We start from the raw sequence: 23183 nt of genomic DNA on the forward strand, positions 1-23183 counted from the left end.
TATGACAATGTGTCTAATTGTGAAGTATGACCTGTTTATTTGTGGTCAATTATCACTTTTTACTGGGTTTCCCCAGTTTAAAAAAAATAATCTGCCTGCAATGCGGGAGACATGAGAGACTCGGGCTTAATCCCCGGGTTGGAAAGAATCCCTGGAGAAAGACATGGCAACCCACTGCAGTATTCTTGCTTGGAGAATTCCTTGGATAGAGGAGCCTGGCATGCTACAGCCCATGGGGTCACAAAGAATCAGACACGACTGAAGTGACTTAGCCTGAGGACAAATCTTTTTATAACCAGCCATGGTTAGCATTCTCTTCCACATTTTAGGGCTGGACATAGAGGCGGGTTGGAGAAGGCAATGGCACCCACTCCAGTACTCCTGCCTGGAAAATCCCATGGACAGAGAAGCCTGGTAGGCTTCAGTCCATGGGGTCACTGAGTCAGACATGACTGAGCGACTTCACTTTCACTTTTCACTTTCATGCATTGGAGAAGGAAATAGCAACCCACTCCAGCGTTCTTGCCTGAAGAATCCCAAGGATGGGGGAGCCTGGTGGGCTGCTGTCTATGGGGTCACACAGAGTTGGACACGACTGACGTGACTTAGCAAAAAAAAAAAAAAATGGAGGTGGGTGAAAGAGTCTTAGTAAAAGGCGAAATGATGGGATCAAGGTTTCTGGTCTCATGTTCCTCCACAGAATTAGCACTCTCTCCAAAATGCATTTCTCTAGTGCTCACAAGGCCATAAAGTGAACGGGCTTCTAGGGTTTGTAAGAGGATGCTGAAGTGGAACCCTGGAAATGAAGAGTCCCTGACTCCTCAGAAGATTTTCTGGAAGTTCAGTCTTTAGTATTACCTTTCTTTCTTGCTATGGAAGTTTTAGAAACAATTCTACTTCAGACTTCTTCAGACAGACTTGGATGTATTAGCTATCATCTTCTTTACTGTCTCCATTTCATCATCATGAAGTAACCAGACTTCTCTCCTGATTCACAAGAGGCTGGGGCATCATTGGTTGAGGTTGGGGGAAAGGTGAGTTATCTAAACTATACTGATACAATGTGAGAAATCAACTCTTTATGCTTTTTTAAAAAATTAATTTATTTACTTTAATTGGCGGCTAATTAGTTTACAATATTGTGGTGGTCTTGGCCATGCATTGACATGAATCAGCCACAGGGGTACATGTGTCTCCCATCCTGAATCCCCACCCCCCTCCCCCCCACCCCATCCCTCTGGGTTGTCCCAGGGCACTGGCTTTAAATGCCCTGCTTCATGCATTGAACGTGCGCTGGTCATCTATTTTACATATGGTAATATACATGTTTCAATGCTATCCTCTCAAACCATCCCACCCTCGCCTTCTCCCACAGAGTCTGAAAGTCTGTTCATATCTGTGTTTCTTTCGCTGTCTTGTATATAGGCTCATCATTACCATCTTTCTAAATTCCATATATACGCTATATTGGTGTTTCTCTTTATGACTTACTTCACTCTGTATAATAGGCTCCAGTTTCATTCACCTCATTAGAACTGACTCCAACGCATTCTTTTTTATAACTGAGTAATACTCCATTGTGTATATGTACCACAACTTCCTTATCCATTCGTCTGCCGATGGACATCTAGGTTGCTTCCATGTCCTGGCTATTGTAAACAGTGTTGCAATGAACACTGGGGTACACGTGTCTCTTTCAGTTCTGGTTTCCTCAGTGTATATGCCCTGCAGTGGGATTGCTGGGTCATATGGCAGTTCTACTTACAGTTTTTAAAGAAAATCACACTTTTCTCCATGGTGGCTGTACTAGTTTGCATTACCAACAGTGTAAGAGGGTTCCTTTTTCTCCACACCCTCTCCAGCATTTATTGTTTGTAGACTTTTTGATGGCAGCCATTCTGACCAGCGTGAGATGGTGAGATGGTACCTCATTGTGGTTTTGACTTGCAGAAATCAACTGTAAAAAATATTTATTTATTTATTTATTTTTTGCTACATCAGGCCTTAGTTGTAGGAATCTTTCCTTGTGACTTGCCAGCTTAGTTGCCCAGTGGTGTGTGGGATCTTAATTCCCCAACCAGAGACGGAACCCACATCCCCTGCATTGGAAGGTGGATTTTTTTTTTTAAACAACAGATTTATTATATTACCAGTTTCCCTTGTGGCTCAGCTGGTAAAGAATCCACCTGCAGTACAGGAGACCTGGGTTCTATCCCTGGGTTTGGAAGATCCCCCTGGAGAAAGGAAAGGCTACCCACTTAAGTATTCTGGCCTGGAGAATTCCATGGACTATATAGTCCATGGGGTCACAAAGAGTCAGACACGATTGAGCAATTTTCACTTTCACTTTATCATATTACAACTCTGTAGGTCAGAAGACTGACACAGGTCTCCCTGGGCTAACATCAGGGTGTCAGATGGGCTGTCTTCCTTTCTGGAGGGTCTAGCGAGAAACTTGTTTTCCCATCTGGGTTCTTAGGAAGGGAAGAGATATTCCTTACTTCCAGTCAGTTTCCCATTCATAGGCTTGCCCTTCACAGGTGTGCCCTAGAGGCGCCTAGCAGATTTCCTCAATCCATCAGCTCACCTATCAACACCTTTCCCCTGAACCATTAAATAGAACTACTGGGTAAGTAACAACACAACTGTTCTGTCTTTTCAAATCCTCTGCACTCTGCCAAGATGGAGAAAGAAATGGCAACCCACTCCAGTATTCTTGCCTGGGAAATCCCATGGACAGAGGAGCGGGCTACAGTCCATGGAGCCACAAAGGGTCGGACACAGCAGAGAATATGCACGTTCATGTTCAGAGACCAAGACCAATTAGGAAGTTTTTGTAGATGTCCAATTAGGAGATGAAGTCAGCTGGATTTGTACATGATGCCCTTCCAGAATAGCTCAGAAGGAAAAAAAGATCGTTTTCAGACAACTGCAATAAGTAAGTGCTAACCTATTTTTGCAGACTGCTAAGTAATCTTGGCCAGATCCTTTGCTACCATAACCATCATTAAATGCTATTAAATGGCAGAAGACTCATTTGCATAGTCTTATTTAAGTGTTACAAACTCTCAAGAGTCAGGGAAAGTATTTTTCACCTTCCAATAGGACATTAAGTTGAATACAAAGATAAGATTGAGTCATTCTTCTTTGTTTCCTTGCTTGCTCACTGTTTATCTTCTTATGCGATGTAAATCCCAGAACAGGCTTGAGAACATTGATTGATGGCTTTCCAGGGAAACAGTGCTTGTCCCAGAGTAGGCTCTTGGTGAATATATTCTGAGTAAATGAAAGAGAAAGACAGACAAAGTAAGGAAAAAGGAAGCAGAGGAAGAGAGAAATGAGAGGAGAAAGGGGGAAGAAAAGAAAGAAAAAAAAAGGGAGGAAGGAAAAAGGGAGGGAGGGAGGAAAAGAAAGGCAGGCAGGAAGGGAAAGAGTGAGAGAGAAACAGAAAGAAATGATGGAATGTCCGGTAAAAGAAACCATCACATTGGACAGGGAATTAACAGATTCAGTCTTTCTTCTAACTTCTGTTTATTCAACACCTGTGCAGTGCTAAATGCCGAAGATGCTGCCCTTATGATATTGCCAGTGTTGATGTCTGGGTTTGATTCTGCTATTCAGGAGCCTAGAGCCCTGACAAGTCTACCTTAAGCTTAAACTGATGGTGGTTGAGGGGTGGGGGTGGGGGGCAGGCGGAGAGGATAAGATGACAACTAAAGCACTTTTCAGATTCACCTGCTTTAAATCTTGGCTTCAGTCCCTCTTTCTCTTTTTGTTTATTTTGTTTTTAAAACCTTTATTTTTAATAGTCCCAAACTGGAAATAACCCAAAACACCCAACAACAGGTGAACAAAGAAGTTGTGATGCATTCACATAGTGGAATTCTATTCAGCAACTTTATTACTAACTTAATGATTTTATTGGAGTGCAGTTGATTTACAATGTTGTTACTTTCAGATATACAGCAAAGTGATTCAAATATATATGTATGTATATACTCTTTTTCAGATTGTTTTTCCATCATAGGTTATTACAAGATAGTGAGTATAGATCCTTGTACTATACAGATCCTTCTTGTTTATCTAGTTCAGGTATAGCAGCATGTTTCTGTTCATCCCAAAATTATAATTTATCCTTCCCTCCCCCTTTTCCTTTGGTTACCATAACTTTGTTTCTGTGAGTCTGTTTTATAAATAAGTTCATTTGTATTAAATTTTTTTTTTACAGCCGGCATATAAGGGATATGGTATGATATTTGTCTTTCCCACTTCACTTGGTAGGACAATCTCGAGCTGCAATGCTCCCTCTTTCAGAGCGAGCAAAGAAACGTGAGAGCCCGCCACCTAAGACCGCGTCCTTGCCCTCTGGACAGAAATGGGACCACTCCCTCGAACTGGCTTTCTCAAAGAGCCAGAGAAATGCTAAACAGTAACCGATCTGGAGGACGAAAACAAGGTGGCACTAATTGTTCACCTTCCTCCAGGTCCCGAGCGGAGGAGGCTGGCTCGGGGCTGCTCGGGCCCGCGCGCCGCCCGATCTTCTCCGGACTGAAGGTGAAGGGGAGGCGCCCAAGCCTCAGAGATGCTCTCCACACTCGGATGGGGCGGGTCTGCAAGCAATGCCAGGGGCCGGAGGAAGGCTCCCATTGGCTGAGGGCCGGTGACGGGAGGGGGACGGGGGCAGTATAAGGGAGGGGGTGTGCGTGCCCCGTGTCAGTTTCGGAGTCCCTGGCGTCTCACCTCCGTGCGGCGGCGTCCAGGGCGCGCCTGTGCCTAGGGCTATTTCCTCTCCTCTGCCCACCCGGCGCCCCGCAGCAGCCCCCAGCCCCCGGGCCCTTCCTGCCTTCCCTCCGCGGTCCTTAAAGCCGGGAGACTTTTCTGTCTCTTTTCTCTTCTTTCCCCTTTGTGGCTCCAAAAACCCATCGCTGCGAAGCTCCCGACTCCGGAGGGAGTTCCACTTGCAGGGGAAGGGCGGCCGCCCGCGCAGCGCACCGGCCCCTCCGGCGACCCCACAGGCCGGCGCGCCCACCCCGCCTTCCCGCCCCGCACCTGCCTTCGTTCGCCCGAGGAAGCCAGCCGAGAGTTCATTGATGCACCCATTCCAGTGGTGTAACGGTGAGTACCGGGCTTTGGAGGGGTGGGGGGAGCGGGGGCGCAAGGGACGTGGGGCTGGCTGGAGACGAGGATTGGAGGGGGCGCCAGGTTTCAGATCGGAGGGCTCCTTCTCCCTCTCGAGCCAAGTTTTTACTGCAGTGGGACCGACGAGGAGGCGTCCTGGCGCTCAACTCGGCTCTGCGCAGCGCGGAATTTGAAAGGGGGGGGAGGTGTGGAATCCAGGTTTCCCTGGAGGGCCGAGAGGGATCTCTCCGGAGGGCGGGGGTCGTGGGAGCCGAGGGGTTCCCGGCCTCTATGTGGCGGCTTCGCACTCATACCCGCCTCCCTCCTCGCCTTTGTGAGCTCAAACTCTTGCTCTTTGTTGTGGTCGTCGGCGGAGAATTAAATCCGCGCTCGGGCTCGGATCTCCTAGAGGGAGCTCAAGTTCCTGGTCTGAAACTTTGCAGGCTATTTTAAATATGTATACAGTGCAGCGTGCAGGACCCGGCGTGGGGGCGGCTTCCCTTGCGCCTTTGTTAGCTTCGCACCGGCTGCTCGGGGGCTTTGTGCCCGGGGATGACGCCGGATTAATGAGCGTGCCTTTATTGGATTGATAAAGCCGGGTAGATCTTCTGGCGCCTGGCTACCCTTGAATGCAAGGCTTGCCTGGGGATCTGTGCTCACTGGCCCCAAGGCCAGACCACGGTACAAGCTCCTGTGCCTCGGTGGTGTCCGCGCCTCCAGACCCAGTCTCCCCTCCCTCCCCAGCCTGGTTGATGCTAAATGCAACTCACATTTAGGCTTTTTAGCAGTTTCCGTGACTACAGGTTGGGCTTAGGGCTGATTCCTTGTCCAGGCTACCTGAAGAGACGCCCTTCTAAGCGGGTCAGTTCAAAACTTTGGCTGCTAATACCCTCCAGTGACCCTGGGATCTTGACTGCCTTGTTCTAAAGCTTGGAGACTTTCTGGAGAAAGGGGGGAAGGGCGGGCAGGGGCCGGGGGCAGGGAGAAAGAAGCAGCTGGCCTTATCTCTGAGTAGGGTAGGCTGGCTAGTTAGTGGGGTTGGGGGGGGAGGGGCGGAAGAAATCCATTCTTGAGAGCAGACTCTTGCCAGATCTTGCATTAATTATTTCAAGAGGCTTTTGTTTTAAGGCAGGGTTTGGGCAGCCTGTGTATGAGGGGCTCCCATCCCCCTCTTCCTCTAGCTGGTAGGATCTAATTTCCTGAAAATGAACCTAGCTGTGTGTGTGATCGGAGGCCTAGCTGGAGTGGGGGCGGGGGTGGGGGTGGGGGAGGACAGTGAACCCCCGCATCTGGGAAAGATTCCCGTTGGCTGGGAAAGAGAAGCATTTCCCAGATCCCCTGGTCGTTCTTGGCCAGCCCTTCTCTTGACGTCACTCCAGCTCCCAGCCTGCGAGCTGGGGGATGAGACATTCTGATGTCAAGGCTTTCATAGGTCGAGGGAAACAATGGAACAGACTTCAGGAGAAGAACCAAGGTAGCTAGCTGTCAGTGAACAGTAGCCCTGTTTCTGGGCCGCCCCCTTTCATAGATTTTTAGACCAGCAGAGCACTTGCTACTTCATCTTTCCACTTTTTAAAACACTTATTTATTTTTTGTTGATTTATAGTTGACTTGGGCTTCCCAGGTGACTCAGTTGTAAAGAATAATCACCCTGCCAATGCAGGAGACATGTGTGTCATCCCTGGATCAAGAAGATTCCCCTGGAGAAGGAAATGGCAACCCACTCCAGTATTCTTGCCTGGAGAGTTCCATGGATAAAGGAGCCTGGCGGGCTACAGTCCATGGGGTCGCAAAAGAGTTGGACACGGCTCAGTGACTAAACAACAACACAGTTGACTTACTATGTTGTGTTTCTTTTTACTTCTTAAAGTGATGGAGAAAGGACTGTTCTCTGACTCCAGGGAAGAAGCAATCCCTCCCCAAACACCTTTGTGATAAATAATTCTTTCCTTATAAGTTTAGAGAAAAAGCTACACCACTGTCAGCTTTTAACCCAGTGTGTTTTTGTCTACTTCTTTGATCAGAATGCAAGCAAATGGGCCATCTCCTCTTAGCCATGAAGCTCTTCTCACCCACACCTCTTTATCATAGAAAGTCCCAACTCGCTGACTCAGTCCTGGAAAGTGAAAGTGAAGTCACTCAGTCGTGTCTGACTCTTTGCAACCCTATGGACTGTAGCCTATCAAGCTCCTCCATCCATAGGATTCTCCAGGCAAGAATACTGGAGTGGGTTGCCATTTCCTTCTCCAGGGGATCTTCCCGACCCAGGGATCAAACCCGGGTTTCCCACATTGGAGGCAGACGCTTTAACCTCTGAGCCACCAGGGAAGCCCATGACTCAATCCTGGAGCCCCAGAAAGCCTCTTGGCAAGATCAGATGATCAATAAACTGATACACTGCTGAGGCCAGAGTGCCTTCAGAGTGCATACATGCAAACCCTCTGCGTTATCTATGGTTATTGCCATGCAAGGGAACCAAATGAGGTTCTCTGGGACCCTATGGATGCCAGCATACAGCTGAGGAAAGGTACATGGTGGAATTTCCCTGGTGATCCAGTGGTCAACAGTTTGACTTCCAATGCAGTGGATGTGAGTTCAGTCCCTGCCAAGGAACTGAGATCCCACTTGCCTCCTAGCGAAAAAACCAAAACATAAAAGCAATACTGTAACAAATTTCAGTAAAGACTCTTAAAAAAAATAAAAAAGGTACATGGAGAGTCAAGGCAGATGGAGGATTAGACTCTTACAGCATCAGCTGTGGATGAGACAGGGCTGGGGGAGATGTGCCTGGTGGGGAAGAAGCCTCTTTGGGATGGAGGACAGAGTTACCTGGAAGACAATGCCAAACACCGTTTTCCAGAGTAGACAGAAAGTTGTTCCTGCCTGGCCAGTCCACCATGGTGCCTTCACGGAAAAATCAATCTCCTTTGGCCCACAGAGATCAAATATTTGAGCGGAGGGTGAAGAGGTGGTGAGAACTTTCTAACCCATGCCGGAGGCTAAGAAGCAGGGGGTTAGCAAAGTTTAGTAGCTAATTAATTTTTTTCCCAACTTGAACCCAAAAGTCTCTCTGGACAAGAACTACTTTTACTTTTTGTTTCCCCACAATGTCTGCTGCTGCTGCTGCTAAGTCGCTTCAGTCATATCTGACTCTATGCGACCCCATAGACAGCAGCCCACCAGGCTCCTCAGTCCCTGGGATTCTCCAGGCTAGAATACTGGAGTGGGTTGCCATTTCCTTTTCCAATGCATAAAAGTGAAAGTGAAGTCATTCAGCCGTGTCTGACTCCTAGGGACCCCATGGACTGCAGCCTACCAGGTTCCTCTGCCCATGGGATTTTCCAGGCAAGAGTACTGGAGTGGATTGCCATTGCCTTCTCCCCCACAATGTCTAGATCAGTGTATAAGTCAAGTCAGCAAGCAGTGCTTGTTGGTTGACTGGTCACCCGTCAGCTGAGGGCAGTTTCTGGGCAATTTTCCCAAACTTCAGTTTCCTTACTTTGAAGTGGGAGCTTTTGCCAAGAGGACTAGGTCGCCTTGAGAAAAATCAGGAATTACTTATCTGTTAACCAGTTACTAAAAAAAAGCCAAACGTGAGGGTAAGTGAAGTTGCTCAGTCGTGTCCTACTCTTTGCAACCCCATGGACTGTAGCCTATCAGGCTCCTCCGTCCATGGGATTCTCCAGGCAAGAATGCTGGAGTGGGTTGCCATTTCAGTCAAAGTACGAAAGTTTGCTATCCTCAGACCTAGGAGTGCTCAGGTGGGTTAGAACTCTCTGTCTCTAATCTCAGAATTCTATGTTGGTGTTCAGTCGCTCAGTCGTGTCCGACTCTTTGCGACCCCATGGCCTGCAGCATGCCAGGCTTCCCTGTCCATCACTATCTCCCTGAGTTTGCTCAGATTCTTGTCCATTAAGTCGATGATGCCATCCAACCATCTCATCAGTCACACATCTACTATATACCACACTTTCCACAATGGAAATCTTTGTGTCTGTCTTCTTCCCTAGACTGTAATATCATCTAGTCTTTCCTTTTTCTTCAGTGTCTGTCATGGTACTTGTCGTGTAACCAGTGTGTAATGCATGTTTGAGTTAAATGAAGCTGATTCTAGGAACCGTAGGGTAACCTAAGACAGTCAACTGAGACTGCTGGAGCCAGAACATGGGATTCAGGCTGTGAGCGCTATAGAATTCCAGCTGGGGTCTGGCGGCTGGGGGAGGGTGGAGGGTGTGGGGGAGGGTGGGTGGTGAATATCACAAAGACCAGCCTTGGGGGACTTTGGGAAGGGAGAGAGAGTTTCAGGCAGAGAAAGCTGCATGAGCAAAAGTTTGGAGGCAGGTGAAGACCGGGTTGGGCAAGAAATAGAGAGGAGACTCGCTCACCTTGGGTGATGCTGGGGGATACTAAGTTGGGGAGGGAGAGAGAGGACCCAGCACATTCTTGTTTGGGAGGACTAGAAGCCTGAGTTTGGTAGATCATAGTAGAAAAACGGAGTGGGAGGATATGCCAGACATGTGGGCTAAATTAGAGGAGGGACTAGACATCAATTAATAGGGACTTGGAGTAGAACTGGGCTCCAAGTGTGTTTGGAATAGAGACTTGGCAGCAGAGTTGGCATACAGTCTGAAAGAGGTTTGGAGAGGGCTTGTTATATTGGTCACTAGATTGATCTCGGGAATGAAGAGGGTGGAGATGTGTGAGGTCAGAGATGACTACGGTCTTTCAAGTCTTTTGCGGAGTTGGGGTCGCAGCCCTAATTATGGTATAGCGTTCCAAAGTATATCAATGGCTCCTAACCACAATGTCAGGAAAGCACAGGAACCCGTATTGAAGGCCTGAGTCCTCCTCCCCACTCTCGCCACCCACCCACCCCTCCACGGCTTGTGAGATCTTCGTCCCCACCTCCCCACTCCCTTCACCCCTACCAGGGACTGAACCTGTGCCCTCAGCAGTGAAAGTGCAGAGTGCTAACCACTCAACTGCCAGGGAAGTCCCCATAGGTCTTTGAAGCCAGGCCTTCTTAGCTGTTTGACTATTCGTGTTATTTAATGATTGAGTCTTTTTTTTCAAACCCTGTGGAGAGGGCGGGGAGAGTACATTTCATGGTGATGATATTACGAAGGTTCAGTTGGTAGCATGAGATGTGTTTGGCTGGTAGCGTGCGTAAGGGCTTCCCAAGTGGCTCATCGGTAAAGAATCCGCCTGCCAATGCAGGAAACTCGAGACCTTCGATCCCTGAGTTGGGAAGATCCCTGGAGAGGGAAATGGCAACCCAGCATTCTTGCCTGGAGAATCCCATAGACAGAGGAGCCTGGCATGCTGCAATCCGTAGAGTTGCACAGTTGGAAACAACTGAGTGAATGAATGCACACACACACACACACACACAAACGTATGGTGAAGTTTAGCCTTCCTGTCCCAACACTTTCTGAAATTCAAGACTCTGAGGCTTACCTTTCAGATCACTGATATTTGCCTGCTAGCAAGAAAAACCACTCACCTGATTTATGGTTAATTCCTTTTTCTTTTTCCCACTTATAACCATAATAGACAATGTTCTAACCCTCAGGACCAATGGTCCCATGAAGTAGTACGATTGATTTTTCCAGCCCCTTGACAGACAACATCTTTCATTCCTCCTCTTTCCTTGTCTTCTCTGCCACCAGCTTCATATTGAACTTCCCTCTTCCCAGCTGTAACTTGGCTTCCACCATTCCAAATGCTTTGGAGAGATGTGACCCAAGAAAGGAAAATCTTGTCTTTATAGCAGATGTTCTTTGTTTTTCTTCAGCCAGAACCTAATCACATGCCTTTGTTGGTGGTGTTGTCATTTAGTCTCTGTGACCCCATGGACTGTAGCCCACCAGGCTCCTCTGTCCACGGAATTTCCCAGGCAAGGATACTGGAGTGGGTTGCCATTTCCCTCTCTTCTCCAGGGGATCTTCCCTACCCAAGGATCGAACCCCCATCTCCTTCTTTGACAAGCGGATTCTTACCGCTGAGCCACCAGGGAAGCCCAATCACATACTACCCCAACACCAAACCCTGGCAAAAGCGAGGTGATTGTCACCTTCAGATCAATCAAGATTTGCTTCTGAGTCACATGAATGAAGCTTCTAGAGGCCACCTGTGCTTCCCACACTGAAGGGACCTTGTTAAAACGGATTCTGATTCGCTTTGATGGCGGCTGGCCTAAGATTCTGTGTTCTGCAAGCTCTGGGGACGCCACTGCCATTAGCAGACCGCATGGTGAGGCTTTGAGTAGAAAAGGGGAGGGTGGCCAGGAAAAGTGAGCAGTGGCTCCCCCTCCCCCACCCCCGCCACATTCTGGAACGCGGGCCCAGACTCAGAGTGAACAATTTCTATTCTGGTCTGGGTGCAGCCTGGCTTCTGGAGCAGGTGGCTTAATAATGACAAATGACCTTTGCAACTTCGCTTTGCAATTTACAAAGCATATTTCTTACACCATAGTCTTGGGTTGCCTCTGCACTTTGCTTGTTTTCCTGTGACAAAGGGGAGCTTTTCAGCAAGGTAATTTCTCAAAGGTCGCGTAGCTAGGGAGCGGTGGGATTGGAGCCCAGATGGATGTTTCCTCACCTGAGGCTCTTCGTCTTGCTAGTGCACCCTAGGGGCTTCTACCAGACGGAAGTGAGTTTTCCACTTCCACCCATTGCCCGATTCCTTGATCCCCTAGAAGGAGGTGCAGGTTGAAGTATCATGTGTAGGATCCTATTTCCTAGATTGATTAAATCATTTACCCAAGATCATGTCACTAGTGTTAGGACGAGGTTGTAAATGTAAGTCCCTGGAATGTTAATTGGTGCACCCAGTGTGGAAAACAGTGTAGAGGTTCCTTAAAAAACTCAAAGTAGAACTGCCACTTAATCTCGCAGTCCCACTTCTGGGTATTTACCCCCCAAAAAAACATGCATTCAAAAAGATAGTTGCACCCCAGCGTTCATAGCAGCACTACTGACAGTAGCCAGGACATGGAAGCAGCCTGAATGTTCACCAACACATGAATGGATAAAGATGTGGTTCACACACACATACACACACACATATATACACACATACACAGAGACATACACACACACAGACAGACACACAGAGAGACATACATACATACGTAGAGACATGCACACACACAGAGAGATACACACATGCACACACATACACACACACAGAGACATACACACAAAGAGAGACACACATATATACACACACATATACACATACATACACATACATAGAGACACACAGAGAGAGATACACACATGCACACACATATACATACATATACACACAGAGAGATACATACACATACAATACACACACACATACACATATGCACACATACACAGAGAGACAGAGACATACACACATACATACACACACATGCACACACACATACATAGAGACATACACATGCACACACATACATACACACAGAGATACACACGTACACATACAGAGAGACACACAGAGACATACACACACATACACATACATAGAGACATACACACATACGCACACATACATACACACACATACTAACAGGATATTGGGTTGGTCCAAAAGTTCATTTGGGTTTTTCCATACAATGTTTCAGGAAATACCCAAACGAACTCTGGCCAATCCAATATAATCATGGAAAACTACTCAGCCATAAAAAGAGAAGAATGAAATAATGCTCTTTGCAGCAACCTAGATGGACCTAGAGATTATCATACTAAGTGCAGTGAGAAAGACAGATACCATACAGTATCACTTATATGTGGAATCTAAAATATGACACAGCTTGTTTACAAAACAGAAACAGGCACACAGACATAGAAACATAGAAAACAAGCTTATAGTTCCCAAAGGAGGAAAGGAATGAGGGAGGGGTAAATTACAAGTTTGGGATTAACAGATACCAACTACTGTGTATAAAATCAATAGCAAGGACCTACTGCAAAGCACAGTATATTCTATAATAAGCCATCATGGAAAAGAATATGAACAAGAATACATATACGTATATGGATATCTGAATCACTTTGCTGAACATCCGCAGTGAACACAACATTGTAAATCAATTATGCTTCAGTTAGAAAAAAGTAAGTCCCTGAGTCAGAGGCTTGCCATTTCTCGCTGCATCCTTGCTCACGCAGAGTGGCATCAGCCTCAGTAGTAAATTTCCCACTATTGTAACACTTGCCCTCTCCTGTTCTCTGCAGGGTGTTTCTGTGGCCTGGGACTGGTGAGCACCAACAAGTCCTGCTCAATGCCCCCCATCAGTTTCCAAGACCTTCCCCTCAACATCTACATGGTCATCTTCGGCACGGGCATCTTCGTCTTCATGCTGAGCCTCATCTTCTGCTGCTATTTTATCAGGTGGGTGGCTCACTGTCTGACCTGGGGTCTCGGGGAGGGGGAGGTCCAGGAGGTGGCGGCCATAGGTAGGGTGAACCGAACGAGCCTCCTGTTGCAGAGTCACCAGCCTCCAGCCAGGGCTCCTTGCTTTGAGGACAAGACTTAGCCTGCTGTTAGCTGGGCCCCTGAGGCCTGCTGTTTCTGTTTCCATCAGCCTATCAAGTTGTCCAGCACATACAAGGTCAGCATGGATCAGCCTGCATCCCGCCTGCTGGCCAGTTCCTCTCATGTTGCCTAGAATGACTAAGTAGTATCATCAGTGGACCCTCGCCATCTCTCTCCACCCACTCACACCCTCTGGGTGGCCAGGGCTAAGGGGGTATCATTCCACCAGTGGCATGACCCTCTGCCCTCCTGGGAAATCCTGTTATCATCCTTCCAGATGCTAATATTAGCAAGCTGGTGTCTACAGAGCTGCCTGTTTGTACTGCCTCTTATGTTTGAAGGAATAAAAACTGAAAACCATCACTTCTTATCGCATAGGGGTCCAGGGAAGGATTGGAGCTTAGCAGGGCGAGCCAAGCTCCAGGAACTGTTTTCTTTGCTTCTAGACAAGGGAATTGGTGGCTATCTTCTATCAAAAATGTAGGGCATGCCTGGTATTCAGGGTGGAAAATACAGTAGTGTTTCTGAACTAGGGCACCCTATGGGTATTAACAATTCCCCATTGTATGGGTCTGTCCTGTGAACTGGGGAACATTGCGCACCCCTGACCAGTAGAATGTCATGGTTCCTTGAGCCATTGTGATAAAACCAAGCCACACGCCCACACACAGACACACACACAAGCATATGATTACCCAATGCCTGGGTAGACGGACATCAGCTGGGGTGTCTAGTATCTGATCAGATCATCTAAACAGATTAAATTAAGATGAAGGCCAAAAGAGTTTGCATTCCCCACGGAGATATCCTGGTGGGTTTGAGTGGCTCGCCTGGCGGGAGGCTAGAGGGTTAGCAGACGCTTGTTTAGATTCCTCAGGCCAAGGAGCCCCTTCCTAAGAAGGGGAAGTGCCCTGGGGCCCTGCTCTCCTTTGCTTCTTATCCACTGCCTCAGCCCTCCTTTTTTTCTCCAGACTTTAAAAAGTCCCTGGGACTGGAATTTTCCACTTACAAGGCTTTTTGCAGAGAAGGTAGTGGTTTATTTTCCCCTCTTGTACCACTGAGTCTGAAATTTGCATCTCATTAGTAAAGTGAGGGTGTGGGTAGATTTCCGGTATCTCAACACCCCCTTGCACACCCGCCCGCCCCTTTCCCCCAGCTGAAGTTTTCTTCCTCAAACTTTTCGTCTTCCTGACCAACAACCACCTCGCTCTCAGCATATGAAGCAATATATGCAACTCCCCGGAGACGGAAGATGGAGGCATACCCAAGATTTATGTGCGATGCTGGCAGGAGGCTGTAAAACCAGGCTGTGTCTGGCCCCTACACACACAAACACATGCATGCATGTACATCCCTGCCAGGCTGCAGAGGTGGTCAAGAGAGGAAATTCTACAAAATCACTCTGAGCCAGTAGGTGGGAGACCCAGCTTCGTTTCCCAGTTCTGCAACTAATAGGTGTGATCTTGGGGTTTAACCTCCTCTTTGCCCAGGACTTCCTGGTGTGCCAGGCACCGTGCTGACCACCTTGTGAAATGTTCATCTTCTTAGTCCTCAGAACTGCCCTCCAGTTTCAGTATTAGTCTGCTTCATAAATGAGGAAACTTGTGCTCAGGCGGTTAAAGAGCTGCCTGAAGTCCTATATCCGGAAAGATGGTGAGATGGGCTTGTCTGATGACGGTTAGCGAGGGTCTTTCGGATTCCAGATGTTGGCCTTCCCAGATTCTTATTCCTTGAACGGGATCATCTGGGGCTCCCGTGGCCACCCGCTTGCAGCCAGACACCGTGGTGCTGCAGAAGAATGGGCTGGGAGCTCTGGGTACGGAGGGTTTATTTATTTATTTTTGCTTGGCTGGAGTTGGTGACCACATGATACCAGAAGCTTTCCCCCCGCTGCGGGGCTGCTTGGCGCCACCTGTTTTCCTTCTGCAGTCATCTGCCCCTTCGCCACCCCGCCCTCAGTCCTACAGCCCAAAGCCGGTGTGACCCTGGTGTCTCATAGTTCCCCAGCCTTGCTGGTATGTGGCAGCCTGGGAGCGCCTATATATAGAAAGACACACAAGCACAGAAGCCACTTCCTCTGCCTGCGTCTCGGTTTCCTCCTCAGCCAAAATAGGCCTGTGACCCCCCGCTCCCGACCTGCTGAGCTCATCGGCCCAACTCCCCCTCGCTCCATCTTCCCTGAACCCCCCCCCCGCCGCCCGACCCACCAGGAGCTAATCTCTGCCCTACACAGGATGGAAGGGGCCCCGTGAAGTACAAATCGGGCAGGAAAGAAATGACTCTTTGCAGGACTTGCCCGCATTGTTTGTTGCAAAAGGGGAAAAGCCAGGAAGCGCCCACTGGCAGTGGCTTGAAATGGGCTCATTGAATTCAGGGTATTTTTAGCTGCTTCGCTCACCCCAGCAGCTGAGAAGGCCACCTGTCCCTAGTTGTTGGCGCTCCCTCCCTGCTGGGATGGCCCAAGATCTCTGCTTTTTTGCTCTCGTTTTCCTTGCAACCCTTTTGGCCCCGTTTCATCCCAACCTCTACCTTCCTGAGATGGAAATCTACAGGCAGAGTGAATCTAGAGCGTGACTCTGAAGCCTTCAATGTTCCAATTGATGGTCCGGGACTCTCAGAGTCAGCTTCTGGAGAATCCTTGGGTAAGACCATTAAATGGAGCCAGACAGACAGAAGGGCCCCCCAGGCATCTTTCGACAGAGCAAGCAGAAAGGCACTGCGCCTACTGCGTAAGTACTGCATAAGGGTAGCCATGCTGCAGGCGAAGTAGGCGAGGCTCCGGAGATGTGACATCCCCTCTTTCTGAGCCAAGAAGCCGGCAGGCTCCTCGCCACTTCCTTATTCACTCTGTACATACCAGCTAAAAGAGCAGCAGTCTCTCCCTCAGAAGGCAGCTCTGGGCAGCCTGACAACAAGAGCACGCTTCTTCTTCCCCAGATGAACCCAGTGTCAGGCAGGTGGCCCTTGATCTTTTAAGTGCATCCTTCGTTTTGAGTGCATCCTTCCCTGCCCCTCTCATTTAGAAGCAGGGACGCAGATGCAGATGTGTACAGGAACGTGTGCAGGTAGGGGTGGAACAGTGGGAGCTCTGGTTAGACCGTCAGCCCGTCCCTCCAAGGACCAGAAACCCCCCTGCCCATGAGGGCGGAGGTTAGGGTCAGGGGCCAGGCAGCGGCGGTGCTGCCTTGACCTCAGCCCTGAGGCAGAGGAACACTGGCCTCACCTGTCCCCTGACCTCCTGTTAGGAGCCGTGGAGGTGGAGGCTGCCGGATCTTATCTGCCCCCAGCCTGTGCACCAGGCTTTCTGCATCCTCCTTTGCTCTGGTTCCAGCATCTCTGCGTTGCTCTTGGAGCATCTTACCTTGTACCCTCCCTTCAATTAAGGCTAGTCATCGAAGAGTCTCTTCCTCTAAATCAGGCCAGCATTTTTTTTTTTTTTCATAAAATGCCAGCTATTACAGGCTTTGTGAGTCATATGATATCTGTCTGAACCACCCAGCCCTTCTGTACAGAAGCAGTCATAAAGTATAAGTGTGGCTGTGCTCCAGTAAAATTTTATGGCAAGCACTGAAAGTTGATTTTCATATAATTTCCACATGGCATGAAATATTCTTTCAATTCCTGCTTTCAACCATTTATGAGTAAGCACAGTTCTGTAACCAACAAGGCCAGCACACAGAACTCTGCTCAGTGTAACGTGGCAGCCTGGATGGGAGGGGAGTTTGGGGGAGAATGGGTCCGTGGATATATATGGCTCAGTCCCTTCGCAGTCCACCTGAAGCTATCACAACATTTGTTTGTTAATCTGCTATACCCCACAACACACTAAAAAGTTTAGTTTTTGTAAAAAAAAGAAAAAATACAGAGCTTCCCTGGTGGCTCAGTGGTAAAGAACCTACCTGCCAGTGCAGAAGACACGGGTTTGGTCCCTGAGCCGGGAAGTTCCCACGTGCCGCGGAGCAGCTAAGCCCGTGCACCGCAACTACTGAGTCTGTGCTCTAGAGCCTGAAAGCCGCAACTACTGAATCCACGTGCTACAGTTGCTGAAGCCCACGCACCCCAGAGCCCATGCTCCACAACAGAAGCCTGAGCATCCAACCAAAGAGTAGCCCCCGCTTTCCCGCAACTAGATAAAAGCCCTCGAGCAGCAACAGAGCACAGCCAAAAATTTAAAATAAATAAAAGTGTATATATAGGAAAGAACACTTCTTCACTTCTGGGCCTTATGAAACAAATGGTTAGCTGGCTTTGACCCTCAGGAAACCATGATTGGCCCACGTGGTCTTAACCTGGTGGTTCTCTGATGTCTTCTTCCAATAACACAAATCTTTGGTAGAAATGATTCCTGGGAGAGAAAACTCTATCTGGTCCCCAGGTACAGGAGACCATAGAGCTCCCTGCACAGTGCAGAAGGTTTCTCTCACTGAAAATAAAACAGAAAAAAAAAAAAAAAGTTATCAGTGCATCATCTTGGTCTTGGCCATTGGCACAGTAAGCCATTCAGAAAGTTGGTGGCTTGTTGATTGAAAGGGTGTTTCCCAAAACCCCATCCTATGCCCAGGAGCAGGGTGTGTGCCCCCTGAATGTGAGGCTGGCCACAGTTTGTGGTAAAGAGCTCAGGCTGTGTCATCAGGTCGAATTTGGTGAGAATCCAGGCTCTGCTGCCAGGCAGCTCTGAAGTTTGAGCAAGTTACTTAGCTTCTTTGGACTCCGTGTTCTTTGTCTGCCAAGAAGCACGTCTCTCCCTCTGGAAGGTGTTTGAAATCGATGAGCACGGATATGGATCTATATTGCTAGATATCAGATACGGATCTATATCTGTAGAGATCGACGCCTAGCAAATCCCCCATCACAGTTATGCTCCTGCCATTAGTAACGGCATGTTCTGGCCATTGTGTTCTGGCCATTGAGAGTCCGGCTGTATGCAGGCCACCAGCTTGAAACAAAAAGAGGAAAACAAAGAAGGGATTGCCTGTGTTGCCCTGGTGCTGTGAAGGGGGAAGCGTGTGCTCTGCCTCCAGAATACTTGTGTTCTCCTGGTGGAAAATTCCCCAGGCTCAACAGATGTTTTCCTGCTGCCCAGGCTTGGTGGAAATAGCCCTCTTAAGAGTGTCTACCTTCTGGGACTTCCCTGGAAGTTGAGTGGTTAGGGCTCCTCGCTTTCGCTGCTGAAGGGGGCAGGTTTGTCCCTGGTCAGGAACTAAGATCCCACAAACCACGTGGTATGACCAAAAAACAAAAACAAAACTAACTTTTGCACACTCAGCAAGCAGATGGTTGATCTGTCTAGTTGGGGAGCCCAAAGGAAGTGACCTGCCAGGAAGGAAGGTGAATGAACTTTTAGGGTGTTCTGTCAGAACCCCCACCCCCAGTTGAGGGTAGGTGACAGTGAGTTTTGAGGCAGTTGAACCTAAGAGTCTGAGTCCTTACCCCACGCTGGTGACCTGCAAAGACTTCTATGCATATTCCGTGTCTACGGGACGCATCTCCCCACCCCTAGAAGGAAGTCCCAAGCCACCGGCCTGTCTCCTGCTCTGAATGGCTGTTTGTGCAAAGACATAATGGCTTCTTCTCTTCCCTCTTTCTTGCTCCCCCCAGCAAACTCCGGAACCAGGCACAGAGCGAACGATATGGATATAAAGAGGTAAATAAAGTCCTTATTTTGTCCTGAGACCTCTCCCCGCTCCACCACTACTAGCCCAGATAGAGATGGCCGGGGGAGGTGGAGGGAACAGGGAGGGGGCAAGATGAAGCTGGCCTGTTCTCCCCTCGTGTCTAGGGAGAGCGAGGGTCTCCCTCGGTGGAGCTGGGGGCTCCCTTCCTCGGCTGATACCACCTGGCCCCATGTTTGGTTTCTTCTGACCCCAGGTCTCCCCTCTTTTTTCCAAGGTGGTGCTTAAAGGAGATGCCAAGAAGTTGCAGTTATATGGGGTGAGTGCCCTGGGATAGCACACGGGGTGCCCATCGGGTAAGGCAAACCTTCTCCAGGTCTGAAGACCTTTTTAGGAACCTTCTTAGTCCCTGCCTTCTGGTCTCCTTGGGCCAAATTGAAGACACATCCCAGGAGGTGATCAATATGCAGAATCTGTTATGTCTGGGACTGGCGCAGGCAGAAAACAAAGGGGGTCACCAAAGGGTTTGGGTACATGGTGACCTGTGACCTCAGGAGTCCTGCTAGACGTGATCTTAACAGGGAGGGCAGTCTGACCACCCTGGGCCAGACTTCTCTAACTTTCCCAGCTCAGTGCCCCCATCTGGGTCCGAAAGGGGTCCCCTTTGTGTGTGCTCTGTCCTGGCGACTGTGGGTCCAACCCTCTAGTTCTCCCCTCTTCCCCTCCATTCCCCTGCACCCCATCACACCCACTTTCTGGGGCCCCTCAACTCCCAACTCTTTTAGGACTAGACCGTTTCTTCTTCCTTTCCCACCTGCACCTTTGGGGTCACCTAACTCATGTCCCTAGACTTCTGTCCATAACCACAGGCACTCGTGCAGAGAGCGTGTGTGTGGTTGTCTGTGTGTGGGAAGAATCACAGGTCCCATCACGCACAAGACTAGCCTGGATATGGCCTCATTTCATCTGTCTCTTTGGGGTCCATAGTCATGATGTCCCCAAGTTCTGATATTTCTTAAGCTCTCCTCCAGAAGAGGAAATTCAGCTGGGATTGAGGGGCTAATATATTAGGATGCAAGGCTGGCTTTAAAGAATGGAAACCATACACCAGACCCCCCTCCTTACCTCTAGTTATGGATAAGTGCCCCCTGGTCGAAAGTCCTCGGCTAGAAAGACTATTAAAAAAAGGATGAAATAATGCTATTCACAGTAACGTGGGTGGACCTAGAGATTGTCATGCTAAGTGAAGTCAGACAGAGAGATAAATACCATGTGATAACACTTACATGTGGAATGTAAAATATGGCACAAATGAACTTATCTACGAAAGACAAACAGACTCACAGACACAGAGGACAGATTTGTTGTTGCCAAGGGAAAGAGGGGTAGAGGGGCGGATTGAGAGTTTGGGATGAGCAGATGCAAACTGTTATATGTAGGATGGATAAACAACGAAGTTGTATTATATAGCACCGGGAATTATATTCAGTACGCTAAAATAAACCATAATGGAAAAGAATATGAAAAATAACATGAGTCACTCTGCTGCACAACAGAAATTAACACATTAATAACAATTAAATGCTTTTTATCTGTATTCTCTGGCTTGGGAGCCACTAGCCACACTGTGGTTGTTGAGCACTTAAAATGTGGCTGCTGTGACCGAGGAACTAACCATTTAATTTCATCTACTTGGGTCAGTTTGACCCTGAAGCAGTCCGCCGTGGATTGTGGCTGCCACACGTGTCAGGGTTAGCTCTCTCTTGGGTGCAGATGGGGTGATGTGACTGAGGATTTGGGCGGGGGAGGCTTCTCCCCATCTCCTCTCACACGGCTCTCTCTTCCCACAGCAGACCTGTGCCGTCTGTCTGGAAGACTTCAAGGGCAAGGACGAGCTAGGTGTGCTCCCGTGCCAACACGCCTTTCACCGCAAGTAAGTGTCCAGGTGCCCTGGAGCAAAGAAAGCAGGGAGCATCTTCTAGAGGGGGGCTTCCCAGGCGATACAGTGGTAAAGAACCTGCCTGCCAAGAAGGAGACTTGGGTTCGATCCCTGGGTCGGGAAGATCCCCTGGAGAAGGACATGGCAACCCACTCCAGTTTTCTTGCCTGGAGAATCCCATGGTTGGAGGACCCTGGCGGGTTACAGTCCATGGGGTTGCAGAGTCGGTCATGACTTGGAGACGGAACAATAACAACAGTCTTCTAGAGGCTGAAGTCCCTGCCCTTCCCACACACCCCTTGCTGATGCCCTGCATCCTGTCTGCACACCAGGCAAGCCGGAAGGGTTAGACCAGGGCAGGGATGGAGAGGTTCTTGTCTTGAGAAGCGGCGGGGCTCTATGAAGGGGCAGCCGGAGCATGCTGGTATCTTCTTCTTAGGGAGTAACAGGTCGGCTTTTGCCCGCAGGTGTCTGGTGAAGTGGCTGGAGGTGCGCTGTGTCTGCCCCATGTGTAACAAGCCCATCGCTGGCCCCTCCGAGGCCTCCCAGAGCATCGGGATCCTATTGGATGAGCTGGTGTGAGCGCTGCCTCCGTACCAGGCTTGAAGGAGACCTCTAGCTTCGTGGGTGCCTGGTCCTTCCTTGCATCCATGGTGAACAAGACTGACGGGTGGTGAGGGTCCCGGTCACCTGCAGGGGAGGGGATGCCGGGCTGGTCTTCCACCGTCAGGGTGAGACCAGACTCACCCACTTCTGCCTCCCGAAGCCTTCCTCCCTGTTACCCCGTGCCGATGGCCTTGCCTTGCCGGGACCGGACTCTGCCTGCGTTGTCCCTGCTCTGGGAACAGAAATCCACTCCTGTTTGGCCAAGAACTTGGAGCTCGCCCTGCCTTGAGGGCTTCCCCAAGGAGGATGAGCTGCCCTGACCTCGAAGAAGGGGTGCGATGAGCTGTGCCCCGCCTGTGATCCCCCCCACCTCCTTGCCACAGCTTCCCGAGGAAGGTTAGAAGGCAAGGGGGGAGAGACGGAGGAACCAGGTGCCTCCAGTAGAAGCCAAGGAGGCTTTGTAGGAAATGGGGAAGTGCGTGGACATGCAGAAGAGTCAATGTTTACACGGGACCTGCAGAAACAAAGGCTGGCTGGCCTGCCTGCTGACTACAGCGGGAGTGGGGGGGTGCTGGGGGGCAGCCCCAGCCCTCTCTTAGCATCTGAGGTGCTTAATCCATTCACTGTTCCTCGGTTGATCTCAGAGCTTCCTATTCCATGTTGGGGTTTGAGCGCCCCTCCCCACCCCTCCCAGAGGAAGGGCTTTTTCTACACCCAGGTGGATTCCCCAAGGGTTTTTTTTTTTTTTCTAAAGGAGCAAAAAAGGGCCTGGGGATGAGGGGCTGTCTGAAGGTTAAGGTTGCAACGGACACCCTCTTTTCCTTTGTAAATAGTATTTTTATACTTCATCCTCACCATCTCAGGCTTTATACATGGAATCCCCCAAATGGAAGGACTGGGGGCTTTCTCTGTTCCTCCCCCCAAGTGGGTGAGGGTGGGGAAAAGGTATGTATTTAAAGAAAATTAAATTTAATAACAAGTTTCTCTAACCTCCTGCCTGTGGTTGTGGCTTGTGTCTGTTGGCCCTTTGCTTCCAACAGAGGAAACAGAATCCTCCAGCAGCGCCTTCCCGCTTCCCCTGTGCTCAGAGCAGATGCACACACAGAGGTTCCTAATCCTTGCCAAGGAGAATTGGTATTAGGTTAGTATCTGTCTGGGCTTCCCAGGTGGCTCTGTGGTAAAGAATCTGCCTGACAATGCAGGAGAGATCCCTGGGGCAGGAAGATCCCCTGCAGGAGGAAATGGCATCCCACTCCAGTATTCTTGCCTGGGAAACCCCATGGACAGAGGAGCCTGGCGGCCTACAGGCCATGGGGTCCCAAAGAGTTGAAAATGATTGAGCAACTGAACAAGCATGTAGTATCTATCTTTTTAGCATAGGT

General features: G+C 49.2%; 1 protein-coding gene across 2 annotated transcripts; it reads left to right on the forward strand.

Annotated features, from left to right (window-relative positions):
* Window positions 1-4820: 4820 nt before the first annotated feature.
* Window positions 4821-22649, forward strand: RNF122 (ring finger protein 122). 2 transcript variants are annotated; one of them, XM_068971273.1, is made up of 6 exons: window positions 4821-5115; window positions 13344-13500; window positions 19243-19288; window positions 19534-19575; window positions 21107-21189; window positions 21663-22649. In XM_068971273.1, exons 1-6 carry the CDS (start codon window positions 5091-5093, stop codon window positions 21775-21777), a joined length of 468 nt encoding a protein of 155 aa, XP_068827374.1. In that variant the 5' UTR covers window positions 4821-5090; the 3' UTR covers window positions 21778-22649. The 2 variants fall into 2 exon arrangements, with proteins under 2 accessions (XP_068827374.1, XP_068827375.1); XM_068971274.1 differs by having other exon boundaries at window positions 21110-21189.
* Window positions 22650-23183: the final 534 nt, after the last annotated feature.

This window comes from Capricornis sumatraensis, chromosome 4 (assembly GCF_032405125.1).
Source record: "Capricornis sumatraensis isolate serow.1 chromosome 4, serow.2, whole genome shotgun sequence".
Classification (NCBI taxonomy): domain Eukaryota; kingdom Metazoa; phylum Chordata; class Mammalia; order Artiodactyla; family Bovidae; genus Capricornis; species Capricornis sumatraensis.